At 37.9% G+C, this 15705-nt stretch overlaps 1 protein-coding gene across 1 annotated transcript in view; it reads right to left on the bottom strand.

The window, feature by feature from the left end:
• LOC104606526 (protein-tyrosine-phosphatase IBR5) overlaps positions 1-15705 on the bottom strand; it is a 39597-nt gene that overhangs the window by 21520 nt on the left and 2372 nt on the right. Inside the window, exon 2 of the mRNA XM_010271776.3 lies at positions 6405-6504. Within this exon, the coding sequence (XP_010270078.1) occupies positions 6405-6504 (100 nt within the window). The remainder of the gene's footprint in view (positions 1-6404; positions 6505-15705) is intronic.

The raw sequence follows: 15705 nt of genomic DNA on the forward strand, positions 1-15705 counted from the left end.
CCATTTAGCAGTTCAATAGATGGGGTTCAAACAATGCCAGTCGGATCATACTCTGTTTGTGAAAAGAGGTGAAGGTAAAATTACAGCTCTTATAGTGTATGTGGATGACATAGTGATCACAGGAGATTGGGAGGCTGAAATCCATAGACTGAAAAACTTCTTAGCAACTAAATTTGAGGTGAAGGATCTAGGCCCCTTACGATACTTTCTTGGAATTGAAGTTGCCCGCTCTCACAAGGGCATCTTTATTTCCGAACGGAAGTATGTACTAGATCTACTAGAGGATACAGGCAAGTTGGGGGTAAAGCCATTTGATTCACCTATTGAACCTAATCACCATCTGGGAGACAGTCAGGGAGAATTTTTGAAAGATGTAAAGATGTTCCAGAGACTCGTGGGGAGACTTTTGTATTTGTCTATGACCAGGCCTGATATTGCCTATGCAGTGGGTGTCCTTAGTCAATTCATGCATAGCCCTAGGACAACTCACCTTGAGGCTGCAGAGAGGATCTTGAGATATCTCAAGAAGTTTCCTGGAGCTGGTTTGTTGTTCCAGAAACACAATCACTTAAAAGTGGAAGTACATACTGATGCAGATTGGGCAGGAGCAGTCAATGACTGAAAGTCTACCAGTGGGTATTGTGCCTTTGTAGGAGGAAACCTTGTCACATGGAGAAGCAAAAAACAAAGTGTAGTGGCTAGATCTAGTGTTGAAGCAGAGTATAGAGCGATGGCTCATGGGGTTGCGGAAATCATGTGGATAAGAAATCTATTAGGTGAACTGGGTTTCGCAGTAAGCAATCCTATGTCACTCTACTGTGACAATAAAGCTGCCATCAATATTGCTGCTAATCCAGTTCTGCATGACAGGACGAAACACATTGAAGTGGACAAGCATTTTATTAGAGAGAAACTTGAAAGTGGAGAAGTGTGTACACCATATGTCAGCTCAGAAGAACAACTTGCAGATATCTTCACCAAAGGTCTCCATCATGTGTGGCACAAAGATTTGTGTGACAAGTTGGGCATGATTGACATCTATGCTCCAACTTGAGGGGGAGTGTTAAAATAATTTAGTTGCTGATGTTAGGGCCTGTTTGGCTAAATAAAGTGTTTTTTATTTCGTTTTTTCTTTCTATTATGTCTGTTATTGTACTCGGGGGCACAAGGGTCTTTTCCCTTGTTATTTCTGCCACCCTATATATATTAAAATAAAGGCTGGCGCCACCAGCACTGTTACATTGCAAAACCCTTCTTTCCTCCCTCCTCTCTTCTCTTCTTCTCCTCTTCTCTTCTCTTCTCTTCCTCTTATTTCTGGCCGGCCATACTGTCAAGAACTTCCAAGACGCCAATTTTCTTTGGAATGAGGCATATAAAAGTGGAATTAACTCCTTTGTTGACCACCCCCGTGGAGTGGAATTCTTTAAAGACCTACAAAATATCCTCTCTTACTACTTCCCAACAGATCGGGAAACCATCGGGCCCAGGTGCTCTATCTCCATCCATATCAAAGATTGCTTCTCTTATTTCTTGCTCTTCAAATTCCCTTTCAAGCCAAATTCTCTTGTCTTCTGCTAGAGTTGGCCCTTCCTAGTTTCTTAAATTAAAACTCTTAGCCCTTTCCTTGGAGTAAAGAGATTTGAAATGGTTTAGAAAAGTTTCAGTGATCTCTTATGCTTCTTTCACTTCCCTCTGGTCCACTTTAATTTTTGAGATGAGATTCTTTCTGCGCCTACCCGATGCATAGCTATGGAAGAATTTTGTATTGTTGTCTCCTTCCTTTAACCATCTGACCCTTGACCTTTGCCTCCAAAAGATTTCTTCTTTTCGGATTACCTTTTCCCACGAACTCCTTAGAGTATCTCTCTTGCTTCTTCCTTCTCCGTCCAGATCTCCTAATTGCTCTTTCTTATCTAACTCTTCCAGCTCCATGAGGATGGCACTTTTTTCTTCTGTGAATGATTTGAACTCTTCTCTCCTCGAGGACTTCAGTTTTCTTTCCAGGAATTTCAGCTTTTGCAGCAATCTGTACCCTGCCCAGCCTTCCACTTTGCATTCCTTCCACTTTGCATTCCTTCCACCATAAAGATACATTTTTCAGGAAATCTTTATGATGGGTCCACATCTTCTCCAGTCTGAATGGATGTTTACCTTTCAAAACCAGGTCTGTTCTCAAAACTGGAGACCAGTGGTCTGAAGTGCAGCGAGGTCTAATTTCTTGGAGGAGATTTGGAAATTTTTCTGCCCAGTCTGCGGAAACCAGAAACCTATCTAATCTGCAGCTTATTGGATTCTCTTGAAGGTTTGACCAAGTGAACTAACCATTATGGAGAGGAAGGTCGCAAAGGTTGTGCCTCAAGATAAAACTGGAGAGTCCTCTCATGCTTCTGGTTCTTGATCTTCTGTTGGAATTTTCTTGAGGAAACCTTGTTACGTTAAAATCACCTCTTAGAACCCAAGGGGTTTCGTCAAACTCATGAAGAGCATCCAATTCTTCCCAAAAGCTTTGTTTGTTTGAAGGTGCATTAAGTCCATATACTCCAGTCAAAATCCAACTAAAACTGGAGTTGCACAGTTGGTATTGTCCAAATGTCTTTTCCAATAATAAATAATCTAACATATGCTCCTTGGGGGGAACACAACCCTTTCTGACTTGGGAATGTTATTGGGACAACCATGGGAATATCATCTTTTGTTTCCTGGACCCTATTGTTATGGTGATCTTAACTTCTCAAACTCTTGAGCAGATTTATGTTTGCTCAAGTTCACTTGCCATAGTAGTCAAAATCTTATGATTGATGATACAATTCATACACTAATCATCATAGTTGTCAAGGCGACACCTAGGCAACAAGGTGCCCTTGGGGGCTCGCCTCACCCAGTCACCAAGTAGTTTTGTATACTGTCTTATAAAATACTTTTGTATTGTTATTTTTTGAGATTATAATTATAAAATAGACATTTTTTATAATTTTATAAAATAGACATTATTAAACAAAAATATTCATTTTTTGTGTTTATAAACCAGTGTTTTAAAAGCGCAAGGGCCAGTTTGCGCTTGAGATGCAAGGCAAGGTGCGTGCCTTTTTAAGAAAGGCGCAAAATTACAAAAAAAAAAAAGCTAAAAACTAAAAAAAGTCAGAAAATTCTAAAAAAATGCTAAAGTTTTTTTTTAAATGCAAAAAATTTAAAAAATATTAAACATAATGTTAATAAAAATATAAACTTAAATTTGAAAATAAATGATTTAAAAAACCTATTATCTAAAATTAAAATACATAAACATAGCATGTAAAGTGTATTCAAATGAAAATTTAAAAATAAAAGCAAACATATAAAGCATTTTCAAGCATGTAAAACCCACAATCTCTTTTTTTCCCTAATTGCATTGCTTCAAGTAGTTAATGTGATGTAAAACATATTGCATTCTTGATTCTATGAGTCGCCTTTGTAGCACACCCCTCGAGGCAAGCTCGAACAAGTCTATATTAGGGTCTGAAATTCTTACTTCTCACATAAAAAATAATGATTTTACAACTTTCATTGCCTTTTAAAAAGATATTTTATTGCAATGAATGAATGAACAACATAAGCAAATAGGGGGTTCTCGGAGCTCCAGTGTGAGAAGTAAGAATTTCAGACCCTAACATAGACTTGTTCGGGCTTACCTCGAGGGGCGTGGTCAGGGGTCGGGGGCAGAGCCCCCAAACCAGTCGTTAGACTAAAAAAAAAAGCAAAAAGCGTAAAATTTTAAAAAGGTGCACGCCTGGGCTAAGGCGCAAGGAACATCAGGTGCACGCCTAAGCGCACCAGGCGCGCGCCTTTTGAAAGAGGTGCGCCTAGGACCTGGGTGAGGTGCATACCCCAAAATGCGCCTCGCCTGTGCGCCTAAGGCGCACCTTTTAAATCACTGTTATAAACTAATATCTTTTTTATTATTTTCTTATTTGTTAGGGTTTATTCAACACAAACATTGCTAACTACTATCATCAAAAACTTCAAAATTTGAACCAATAAGGGAAGAACTTCAAAATTTTGTCTACTTCTTCCACCTTTTCTTTTCTTCTTTTCCTATAACAAAAAAGGGTTCATCCCTATATTTTTTGAATTTTCTTTTCTTTCTTCTTTTTCTTCTCATAAATATGTTGACTTTCTAGACTTAAACATGAAGTTTATAATTTTCTTATGAAAATTATGGATAGCCAATAAGGAAAGATGGTTATGGAACCTAGGGAACTACCCTAGGATATGTGGTTGTTACTTAAAAAAATCCATCACGTAGACGACGCCTAGGCAACTAGGCAACAAGGCACCCCATATCACCTAGCCTCGCCTTGGTGCCTTGAAAACTATGTTAATCATGAATCCCAATGGTTACAATTCAAATCTTATTTTCAATTTGATTCATGAATCTTATGAATTAACCAACTAGAGCTATTTGAATCAATTTCACCGAGACTTGGTTGTAATTTGCCATCTTTTTTAAGGGGCATTTGCTTTAAAACCCTTAGTAGAATAAGAATGAATTAGGGCCATTTCTTGGTAAGAAGGTAAAATCTCCAACTAACAAGCATGAGGTGGGTTGTTAAAAATGCTGGAGATTAGGACCAAGCATTGAATAATAGCATGTTTTATTAGAATAAGACTCCATTATTTAAACTTAAAAACCCTTCTTAGTTTGTTTCCATTATGAGATAAAGAACCATTATTTTGTGGGTTTATTGATTTTGAAGCATTTAAAATGTCCCTGATTTCCCTAATATATTCCACGGCATATTTCCATTTCCATGGGTAGCAACACGAAATTTTACCGGAATCAACATCTTTCCGAACACTACTAGTCTACTAGCAGTCTAGCACTATGTGGAGTACAAGAGATAGTTTCTACAACATATTTTCCATTTCCACTTCCATGGGTAGTGACATGAAATTTTACTAGAATCAACATATTCCCCAATGAACACTACCAGCATCATGTAGAGTACAAGAGATGGTATTATAACATTAGCTGGTGCCAATATTGTAGATATGTAGAGTAACAATGGTATTGCCCGCCTAACTTACATGATTACCACTTTTTTTTATCAATATACATGATTACCACTTTGAGCTAGCTCAATATTCATTTCAAATGTAAAGCTAAATATTAGTTTCTTTTTATGTAATAGTTTATTTGGTTGTTCTGTTACAAACATTTACGTTTTCTATGAGTTTAATTTTGCTTTAACTCATTCCAACATGAAGCTCTGAACCTTAAGGTTTACAAGGCAACTTTAGAATGTATTGTTTTGTATATAACCTTGGTTTCTTAGCCATAGTTGTCAAGGAGTCACCTAGGTGACTAGGCACCCTTGGCTGGGCGCCTCTCCCAAATACCTTGATTTGAGCAACTAGGTACCCACCTAGGTGACTAAGCCCCGCCTAGGTGACAAAAATGACAAAGTGGATGCCTTACATAATATCATTTATATTGTTGCATCTTATTAATGTGTGTGTTAATACATTTTATTATATATATATATATATACATACTTTGTTTGAATGTTTTACTATTCAAATTTAAAAGATCAAAGGGTTTTGAGAAGAAAAAAAAAGAAAGAATGAAAGAGAAAGCAAGAAAGAAAGAGGTTCTTTTTTTTTCTATTCTCTCTCTCTAATTAAATAAAACAGAAATCCCATCCTTGTTTTTTCTATTTTTACTTTCCACCTTGAATATTTATCATATAAAGTTAATAACCTTCTTTAGTTGCTAATTCATATGAACTTGATCTATTAAATACTTATTATGGTAGTATTATTTTTGAAAATAATGAAATTAATATAGGTAAAAGATTTTTATCTTTTAGATGTGATGATTTGCCACATTTTTAGAAGAAATTTAATGTTCTTAATAAAGAGAATTGCTATTTTTTCAATTAATGAATTAATATAATGCTGAATGGAATATAAAACTAGGGAACTAGCTAAAAGAAAGTTCTTTATATTATAAAATAATTTAAAAAGGTGTGCCTATGCTTCTTTCATCATTTCATAAAATATCATTCTATATTTTTGCATATTTTAAATGATTCCACCATGTCTATAATTCTTATAAAATTTCCATACGATATTTCCTACATTTTTGACATGTTTCTTATATTTGGACAACCGACATTTCCACCAACACCAATGTTTTAAACCTTGTTTTGAAGTTAAATTTGATTATCTAACCATACCTTTTCTTCAAAAGTGCTGAAGTTTGGAGCATAAATTATTTATATACTAATAGAAAAAATAATTCATAGAACACAATAAAAACTAAAAAGAAAAACTTCATCCAATGTCTCATAGATTACAGCAGATAGAAAAGGAATCCTAAAAAACATAGAATGGTTTTTAAACACAAAATATCTAGAGGAACATACCCAGGAATTGAATTGCATCATCAAAGGGTAAGCTTTTCTCATCTTGAAGGCAGTGATAAGTAAAAGAGTTCTTGTAGAGATTTTGGCAAGCAGGTACAGTCTGCATATTCACAGAATCAGTACAGAAATAGTATGTAAAGAGGGCTTAATACAATTTCCTGGATACTCATCCAAGGGAAAAAAGAATAAAGAAAGTAAAAAGACCAAGTATGTTAAGGTTTTCAGTTTTCCTGAAGAGAGTCAATGGTAGGTATAACAGTCTTTTACAGGGCTTAAACTTTAGCCACTGGGATAGAATCAATAGGGATGAAGACTTTACTGTATGATCTATATTTTGTTATCTTTTTTGTTTTGGTTCAGTGATTAATCTCGGTGGTATGTATTAAGGGAACCTCTCCCTTAGATAATCTTTTCCATTATGATGAAATTTCATTTTCACCTTTCAAAAAAAATACCAAATACAGCATGGAGAAGGTGTCAGACACTGAATTTAGTCTAAAAAAGTAAAGTATCTGAAATGGACATAGAACCTATCTTTAAGATAAGAAAGTATTGACTAAGTTGACTAACAACTAATCAACTTACTCAACTACAATATGGGCTTCTCCATCATAGTATTTAAAATAGAAACAAGATTCTCCCTGATAAACAATGGTTGCCGCTCTCTTATCTCAGAACATTCAGCCTCTATTTTATGGTTGTAAAACAGGGATCTATGCTAAATGCTCTGTATTATGTCTTCAGTCTTTCCAATAAGAAAAAAATGCATATATTAATAACATAAATGCTATTTTTTTTGGTAAACTAATCAGCAGGCACCAATCAGTGAATGCATCCCAGGGAGGCCAAACAACTAGTCATTGCATCCATCACATTGCCAGTGCTATAGCAAAAGTTGGAGGCAACTGTGCAAAGGGTTTCTATTTTTGGCTTTTGCAGGAAGTTCAAATTAAAAATATGCATCCAGATTGTTGCAATATTTCCTTTAAATGGTTGAGGCGCCCTCAGTCCTAGCTTCAAACAACCAAACCATCCCACAAACTCTATGCTACATTTAATAGCTATTTCACTTCACAATCAAATGCTTGAGATTTTTGGGACCAGTAGGTTTCTAATTAATTTAGTGAGAAGCAATTGGGAAAAAAAATGACCAAGCACACAATGTAGCGGAAAAGTATTAAGTGAAGATGCCATCTGACTCCAAAGTTGAAATTCAATTTATAACAAAATGGACATCCTTAAGGAATCAAGTAATCAAGAAGGGGCACCACCTCTCTTACCTCAATGTCTTTAAGATATTGTAACTAATTAGGAAATCAATTTAAGGGTCCAATGCCACCTAAATCAGGGCTTTTTTTTGGGAGCATCAGGGACTTTTTTTTTTCTTTTCTTTGTTTGGTTGCAGGTTAACTCCTCCAAGAGAGGCGGGCAATCCCTTCAGCACACCCTGCTCTCCAACTAACAAAATGGACATCCTTAAGGAATCAAGTAATCAAGAAGGGGCACCACCTCTCTTACCTCAATGTCTTTAAGATATTGTAACTAACTAGGAAATCAATTTAAGGGTACAATGCCACCTAAATCAGGGCTTTTTTTTGGGAGCATCAGGGAGTTTTTTTTTTTTTCTTTTCTTTGTTTGGTTGCAGGTTAACTCCTCCAAGAGAGGCGGGCAATCTCTTCAGCACACCCTGCTCTCCAACTAAAAAGAGGCAAAATTCTACACAGATGTACAAATGGATACAATCCATTGGAGTATTTGGGAGGAGTGCTAGAATTTTCAAACAGATCCAAAGCAAAGTGGCCTTAATTGAAACCATCACCATCACAATCCAGTAAAATTCACGGAAGTCTTTGCTTTTCTCCACTAATGACATTATTGGAAATGGTGTGTCAGTAGCAGCATCGTCTTCAGAAAGATCTTGTCAAAATCTTCCTTGGACCCCTCCAATTTCTAATATCATCAAACTGAACTTCAACGGATGTGATTTGGAAACCCTGGAAGCTCAGAAATTGAGTTAGCTTTTAGAAATTGTTAAGGAGTCACTCCCTTCGATTCCTGAGAGGCCCGGATTGCCTACACTACTGCCATCAAAGTTTAATTTCATCCAACCACCCATTGGAAGTGACCACACCTCTAGGGATTTTTGTATCCTAGAGGAGCTATTGCCCCCCAATTCCTGAAGAAATCTTCCACCTTAAAGTCTGAAAAGAGTTTTAAGGTCATCACCCAATGTGCCACTATTAGAGTTATGAGATTCAACTTGGGCCGAGGCTGAGACTGGAAATGGAGATTCAACTTGGACTGAAACAATGACAGTCCAACGGCATGGGCTGGGCCAATACAAAGGGGTGCTTGGCATGTATTTTTATCTACACCATACCTGCCATGTATGAGATGTGCGGATGAGATCATGTTGGTAGAGGATTGGAGCGTGCTTTGTTGGCAGGTGATCTGGACTTAAAAGAATTAGCACATCTTTTAACCCACTGCAGTCTCACTCCCTATACCCTGAGTCAGCCACTTAAATTTCCTTCTTTCATTAATGTAGCTCCACAAACAGTCATCCTCGGAGGATCCTCCTCTAGCCAGCCTATCACCAATTGTGAATCACCTTCAATGATCAACCTGCTAATGTTCGATTCCCTAGACCTTTTTGCACCCTCCAATAACAGCCAAAATCTCAGCTCGAAGTGAGTCCCCCACACCAATTGGGCCTGAGAACAACGCAATAATTCCAGCTTCCTCATTCCTGAAACTCCTCCAACACCTTAAGGGCTGGGGTTTTCTTCACTACTACCATCAAAGTTCAACTTAGTGAAACCATAAACTAGTGGTGTCCACATTGGATAGGGCACAACTTTGCTAAGGGCTGAAGATACCACTTCCTTCCAATTATTCAAGGCTGCTGTAAAAATACCATCAAATAAATCCATAGATTTCACCCACTGAACCACTCTCGCAATGATTATTTCAATAATTTCCCCTCTACTCCTCTCGTTTTCAACAAATATTCTTTGGTTCCTTTCCTCCCACACAATCCAATAAATTGCAGCTCTTGTGCATCTCCACAACACTCTTCCCCTCTTCTTAGTCCAGCTAACAGCAGAAGAGTTGAACAGGCTTTGTAATTTGGCAGAGGAATCCACATGCAACCAAACAAAGAGAGAAGCCAATCCCAAATAGACAAAACAATGGGGCAAGAGATTAATAAGCGAATAGCAAGATTCACCATTAGCTTTACAAAGAATACTCCAGTTAGGGTATAAGCACCAAAAAGGCTTCTTTCCTTGAAGTAGGTCATAGGCGTTGATCCTTCTCAAGAAAACTTTCCGGCAAAAGGCCCCAATCCTAGGGGGGATCAATTTACCCAAAACCTCCTTAGTAAGAAATGGTTGCCCAAGACTATTAGAGGGTTTTGCTAAAGCTTTGAAGAAATAGGCACATGTAAAAGTACCGGAAGAGGAAAGGGTCCAAATACGGGAGTCCAATTTTGAAGGATCCAAGAAGATCCCTTGTAAAAGCTCAAGTAGTGCCAGGGCATTGTCCATATTTGAATCTCTGGATGGCCTCCTAAAACCCAAGTCCCATTCAAACTCAAAACGCACTTCAGATAGATTCAAGAAGGTAGACAAAAGCTCATCTTTATAATTAGTGATGGAAAATAAGGAAACTATTCTTTTAGTGGCAAATTCCCCACCCAAAACTTTATGAGATTTCTAGAGCAAAGATTGTACTTGATAAAATATAGGAAGGATGGTAGGATGGCATGTATTTTTTTATCAGCAAAAAAACTAATAATTTTATTAAAATGAACTAAATTTTGAAATTACAATAAGTCCAATCAAACCGCACAAAGTACAAAAGTTACAATTGCGCCCAAAACAATTGTTGCCTATTTACCCCTTGTTTTGCAAGAGTATCAGCCATCCCATTCGCGGTCCTTCTTACCCAATTGAAAGTAATGTTCAGCTCCTATTTTATGCTTTCAATTTCCCTAAAATTATGCCTATATATCCATGGCATAAGCTAAATATTCTTTGCCCAAGAGATGATAAGCTTTGAAATTTGAATCACCCTCTACTTCCAACTGTTGAAAGCTTGTTTGTTTGGAAAGTCTTAAGCCTTGAAGTAGTGCCATCAATTCTGCCTTTAATGAGTCTCCCAACCCCAAAGGACCTGAATACATAGCCAAAACTTTCCCTATGCAACCTCTAAAAACTCCTCCAATACCTGCCATATCAGTGTTTCCTATGAAACTCCCATCAAAATTCAATTTTATTTTATTTGTTGCTGGGGGTGACCATATCATAAACCTCTTTTCCTTTTCTCTTGAGGAGGCAGCTACTTCAGACCATGCCCTTATGATGTCATTAACTGAGAAATCTTTCAATGCATCAATTGTCTTTATCCAGTGAGCTGCTCCAATTAGAATAACTTCACATAATTCCTCCTTTGATCTGCTTTTCTCATTAAAAATTCTTTCATTTCTTTCAAACAGTCCATACTACTCCAGCCAGAATTGCTTTCCACATAGTTCCTCCCCTCTTTCTTGGTTGTCTTAAGAAGCTTAGGCTGAATAGCACACTCCTGTGGAGATATCCACCTGCAGCCAAAAAGAGAAAAACAGAATTCCCAAATACCAAGAACAAGACAGCAAGACAGCAATAAATGAGATAGGGTTTCACCATTTGCACGGAAAAGGAAGCATATATGGGGTGAGAGGCTAACATTTGGCCTTCTTTTCTGAAGCAAATCATAGGTATTTATCTTTCCAAGACAAACTTCCCAACACAAAGCTTGGATTTTAGGTGGGATAGGCTTGCTCCAAACTTCTTTCATAGGAAAGTTCCCCAAGTTATTGGACTGCAAGAGAGCATTAAGGAAGCACAAGTGAAAATACCATTAGGGGTACAAGACCAAATTCTAGTGTCTTCCCTTGACTGATCAAAGAAAGTTTGGTGTAGTTTACACAGTAATTGGATGGGTACCTCACATTCATTGTCCCACAAACCCCTTCTAAACCTGAAATCCTAGTTAATCCTGAAGTAGTCAAGGAAACAAATCTCGAGACAGGTTGTTGTTTATAGTTTGACAAGGAATAAAGGCTAGGAAAGGAAAACTGAAGGGGGGGATCCAACCAGCCAAAGGTCTTCCCAAAACAATACCCGGGTCCCACTTCCCACATCATATCTAATATAATTGATAAAATTCGGGTATACCACCTGTATTGATTTCCAAGGAGACATAGCAGTTGCAGAAGAGGCAACTTTTGCATCCCATCCGATATTCGTTGTCCCAAGAATGTTAGCAATTACCTTATGCCAAAGTCTGTCATTTTCCATTGGAAATCTCCATAACCATTTCCCTAACAGTGTTGTATTTCTAGAGATTAGATTCCCTATTCCAAGCCCACCTTGCTCCTTTGGTTTGCGCTCCCACTTCACAAGATGATCCCTCTTCTCATCCCCTGGTTACCAAAGGAAGTCTCTCATGATTTTCTTGAGTTGGTTTGTAACTCGAGCTGGAATTCTAAAGGTGGGAAGATAGTAAATAGGTAAATTGGCTAATGTTGCCCTGATCAATGTTATTCTTCCCAAAGAAATGTAATTTCTTTTCCAAAGAGCAAGTTTTTTATTGAACCTTTCTAAGACCGGCTTCCAAAAGACTCCTAACCTCGGATTTCCACCTAACGGGAGACCAAGATATTCCAACAGCAAATTCCTTACCTCACACCCTAGAGTCTCTGCTAAAGATCTTAATTCTTCCTCTTCCATATTAATCCCTGCTACACAACTCTTCCCCAATTTTACTCTCAAATTAGAAATTGCTTCAAAGAAAAAAATGATGTCCTTTATGCTCCTCAAGTCCCTAAGATTGCCTTCTTCATAGAACCCGATTGTGTCATCAACAAACTGCAAGTGAGTGACTGTTATCTCAATCCTACCGACACTCCATCCTCTAAGAACCCTCTCCTGGTCAGCCTTAATGATCATAGTGCTTAAAACATCTGCTACTAGAGTAAAGAGGAAAGGGGATAAAGGGTCACCTTGTCTCAAACCTCATTTGGCAGGAAAGAAATCTCTGGCTACTCCATTTATTAAAATTGAACAATGCACTGAGCTTAAGCAATCACCAATCCATTTCCTCCACCTCTCTCCAATCCCAATCTTCTTTAAAATTTCAAGGATGAAAGACCAATCCACAAGATCATAAGCCTTCTCTAAATCTAGCTTAAAAATTAGGCCTTTTTCTTTCTTTCTCCTTTTCTCTGCTACGCACTCATTTGCCACCAGGATTTGGTCAATGATCTGTCTCCCTTCCACAAAAGCTCCTTGGAATTGAGAGATAACCAGAGGCAAAACTTTTTAAAATCTTTTAGCCAAGACCTTTGCTAAAATCTTATAGAGACTACCCACATGTATAGATTTCCAAGGAGAAGCACTAGTAGCTCGAGCCAACACTCCCGCATCCCAACGCTCAGCCACCAGCCCATGAATGCTTAAAATCACCTTACCCCACAATTTATCCTTATCTACTAGCAATCACCACAGCCACTTCCCTAGTAATGCCATATTCCTCTTTTGAATATTTTCCAGTTCCTAACCCACCACAACTCTTGCTCTACTTAAAACTTCTCGATTAACCCTATGGTCTCTTCTTTCCTCCTCTGGTTCCCACAAAAAATCTCTCATTAGTTTCTCCAGACTTTTGCATACCCCCATTGGGATCTTGAACACCGATAAGAAATAAATAGGCAAAGTGGCTAAAGTCGATTTTATCATTGTAATCCCGCCACCCAAAGAAAGATAATTCCTCTTCCAAGAAGCTAATCTCTTTGTAAATCTATCAATCACAAGATTCCAGAAACTTGTGTTCCTCAGGTTATCTCCCAAAGACAGACCCAAATCCAAATAATTCATTGGCCATTGAGATACTTCACAACCCAAAATAGTTGCACAGTCTAACAGCTCCCTCTCGCCCATATTAACCCCCACTGTGCAACTCTTATTAAAATCAATTTTTAAATTTGACATTTGCTCAAAGAGTTAAACCACCAACTTCAAATTTCTAACCCATCTAAGGTCATCTCTCTCACAAAATAAGATTGTATCATTAGCAAATTGCAAATGGGTAATAGGCACTCTATCTCTTCCCACTCACCAACTCTCTTGAATCTTCCCTATAGATTAACTTCCCTAAGACATTAGCAACTAAGGTAAACAAAAAGGGAGGGAGAGAGAGAGAGAGAGAGAAAGGGAGTCTCCCTATCTAATTCCTCTGATTGTTGGAAAATGAACCACTACAGCCCCATTCACCAAAATTGAATAGTGGCATGTTCTAATGCACCCTTGAATCCACTTTAGACCAATTTCTCCAAACCTGTAGTTTCTCATCACTTCTACTAAGGAAGACCAATCCACCAAGTCATAGGCCTTCTCCAAATCAAGCTTACAAACTATGCCCTTTTTACTAATTCTTTTCAACTCCTCCATATTAGCAATTAAAATCTGATCAATAATTTGCCTATTCTTAACAAACGCCCCTTGATTTGGGGAGATAATGGAAGGAAGCACAAATCTGATCCTTTGAGAAAGCACCTTAGTAATTATTTTGTACAGGTTGTTAACCAAGCTGATGGGTCTAAACTCTCTTGGGTGGCTTGGATCCAATTTTTAGGGACCAAAGCAATGAAAGTGGAATTTGGCCTTAGATTTATCACTCCTCTCCCAAAAAATTCATTAAACACCCTTAGGATATCATCTTTTAGGATGTCGCAAAAGTCTTGATAGAAAGTCATTGTATACTCATCCAGACCTAGTGCTTTAGCTCTGTCCATCGAAAAAACCGCTTCCTTTATTCCCTCCAAATCAAAGCTCCTTTTTAACCATTCTTTGTGGTCTACCGATAACCTTGGCCAATCCAACCCTTCTAACCTTACTCTTTCTTGCGAGGTTCTTCTAAAAATAGATCTGAAACATTCCACAAAAGCTCCACAATCTCATTTTGTTAGGTAATTGTTACATCTTCCCGCTCTTAGAAATAAAAAATTTTCCTTCTCCTACCATTTGCTGGAGAATGAAAGAATTTCATGTTCATATCCCCTTCTTTTACCCATTTGTGCCTAGACTTTTGTCCCCAACTTATCTCTTCTTTGAATAGAATGTCTTCCAGCTGCTTCCTTAATGCCCACCTCTCCTCTTAATCTCTTTTCCCAAAAGGTACCCCTAGCTTCTTTAGTATCCAAAACCTCAACTTGATTGATTACCTCTTGCTTTCTCTCTTCTAATCTCCCAAATTGCCAGATATTCCAATCTTTTATTTTAGCTTTTAGATCTTTTGGCTTGGAACTTCATGCCATTTAACCCTTGGATTACTCTCTTGCCACCACTCCTTAACTTTCTATATAAACCCCGGGTGACATAACCACATGTTCTTAAACCTAAACGGAGCTGGACCCCTGCCCCTTAAATCATCGTTAGACAAGGAAGTTTGCCAACGATCAGAAGTTATTCTAGACAAGGCCCTCAAGACCAAATCTCCCCAATGATCCTCCCAGCCCACACCGTAAATAAAAATCTATCAAGTTTGGAACATTATGGATTGGTTGGTCTAGGGTTGAACCAAGTAAAATTTGACTAGGTTTTCTTTCCATAAAAACTCATTTATTACAGCTCTCTTTCTCACACTCCCTAAACCTCAAACATTCCAATTTACAATCTTCATCTCTAACCAGTACCTTCTTTCTCCCCCTTGGCTTCCACACTCCTATTTGCTTTCCCTTCCTCTCATTGAACTCCCTTTTTTTTGAAAGACAAAGAGAAATTCATTAAAAGAAAAAGAGAATACAAAACGAAGGTGATAAAGAGATCAGTCTTAATCTTTCAGCCTCACTCAATTTTCTTTTCCTAGCCTTTCTAACTCCCTTCTTCTTTCTTAGATAATTCAGCCTTAATCTTTCAGCCTTCCTATCCCCCTCCACATCCAATCTTAATCTTTCAGCCTCACTCAATTTTCTTTCCCTAGCCTTTCCTTCTCCCTTCTTCTTTCTTACATAAGCTTTCAGTTCATTTGGATCCTTTATTTTGCACCCATGCTTTCCCATGAATTCAGCCACTGAGTCTTCTCCATTACTATTGCCGCATCCATCCCTGCCTCTTCACTAGCTTTACCTTCCCCTATTTTAGCTTCCGAAGACTCCATACTAGCCTCATGGTCAATAGTGTTCTCTTTCTCCAACTCTTTCTTCATCAAATCCTCTAAAAACTGCTCTGTTAATTCCAAAATTCTTCTCCCCCTTTC

The sequence above is a fragment of the Nelumbo nucifera genome, chromosome 1 (genome assembly GCF_055504915.1).
Source record: "Nelumbo nucifera cultivar China Antique chromosome 1, China Antique-T2T, whole genome shotgun sequence".
In the NCBI taxonomy this organism is placed as follows: Eukaryota; Viridiplantae; Streptophyta; class Magnoliopsida; order Proteales; family Nelumbonaceae; genus Nelumbo; species Nelumbo nucifera.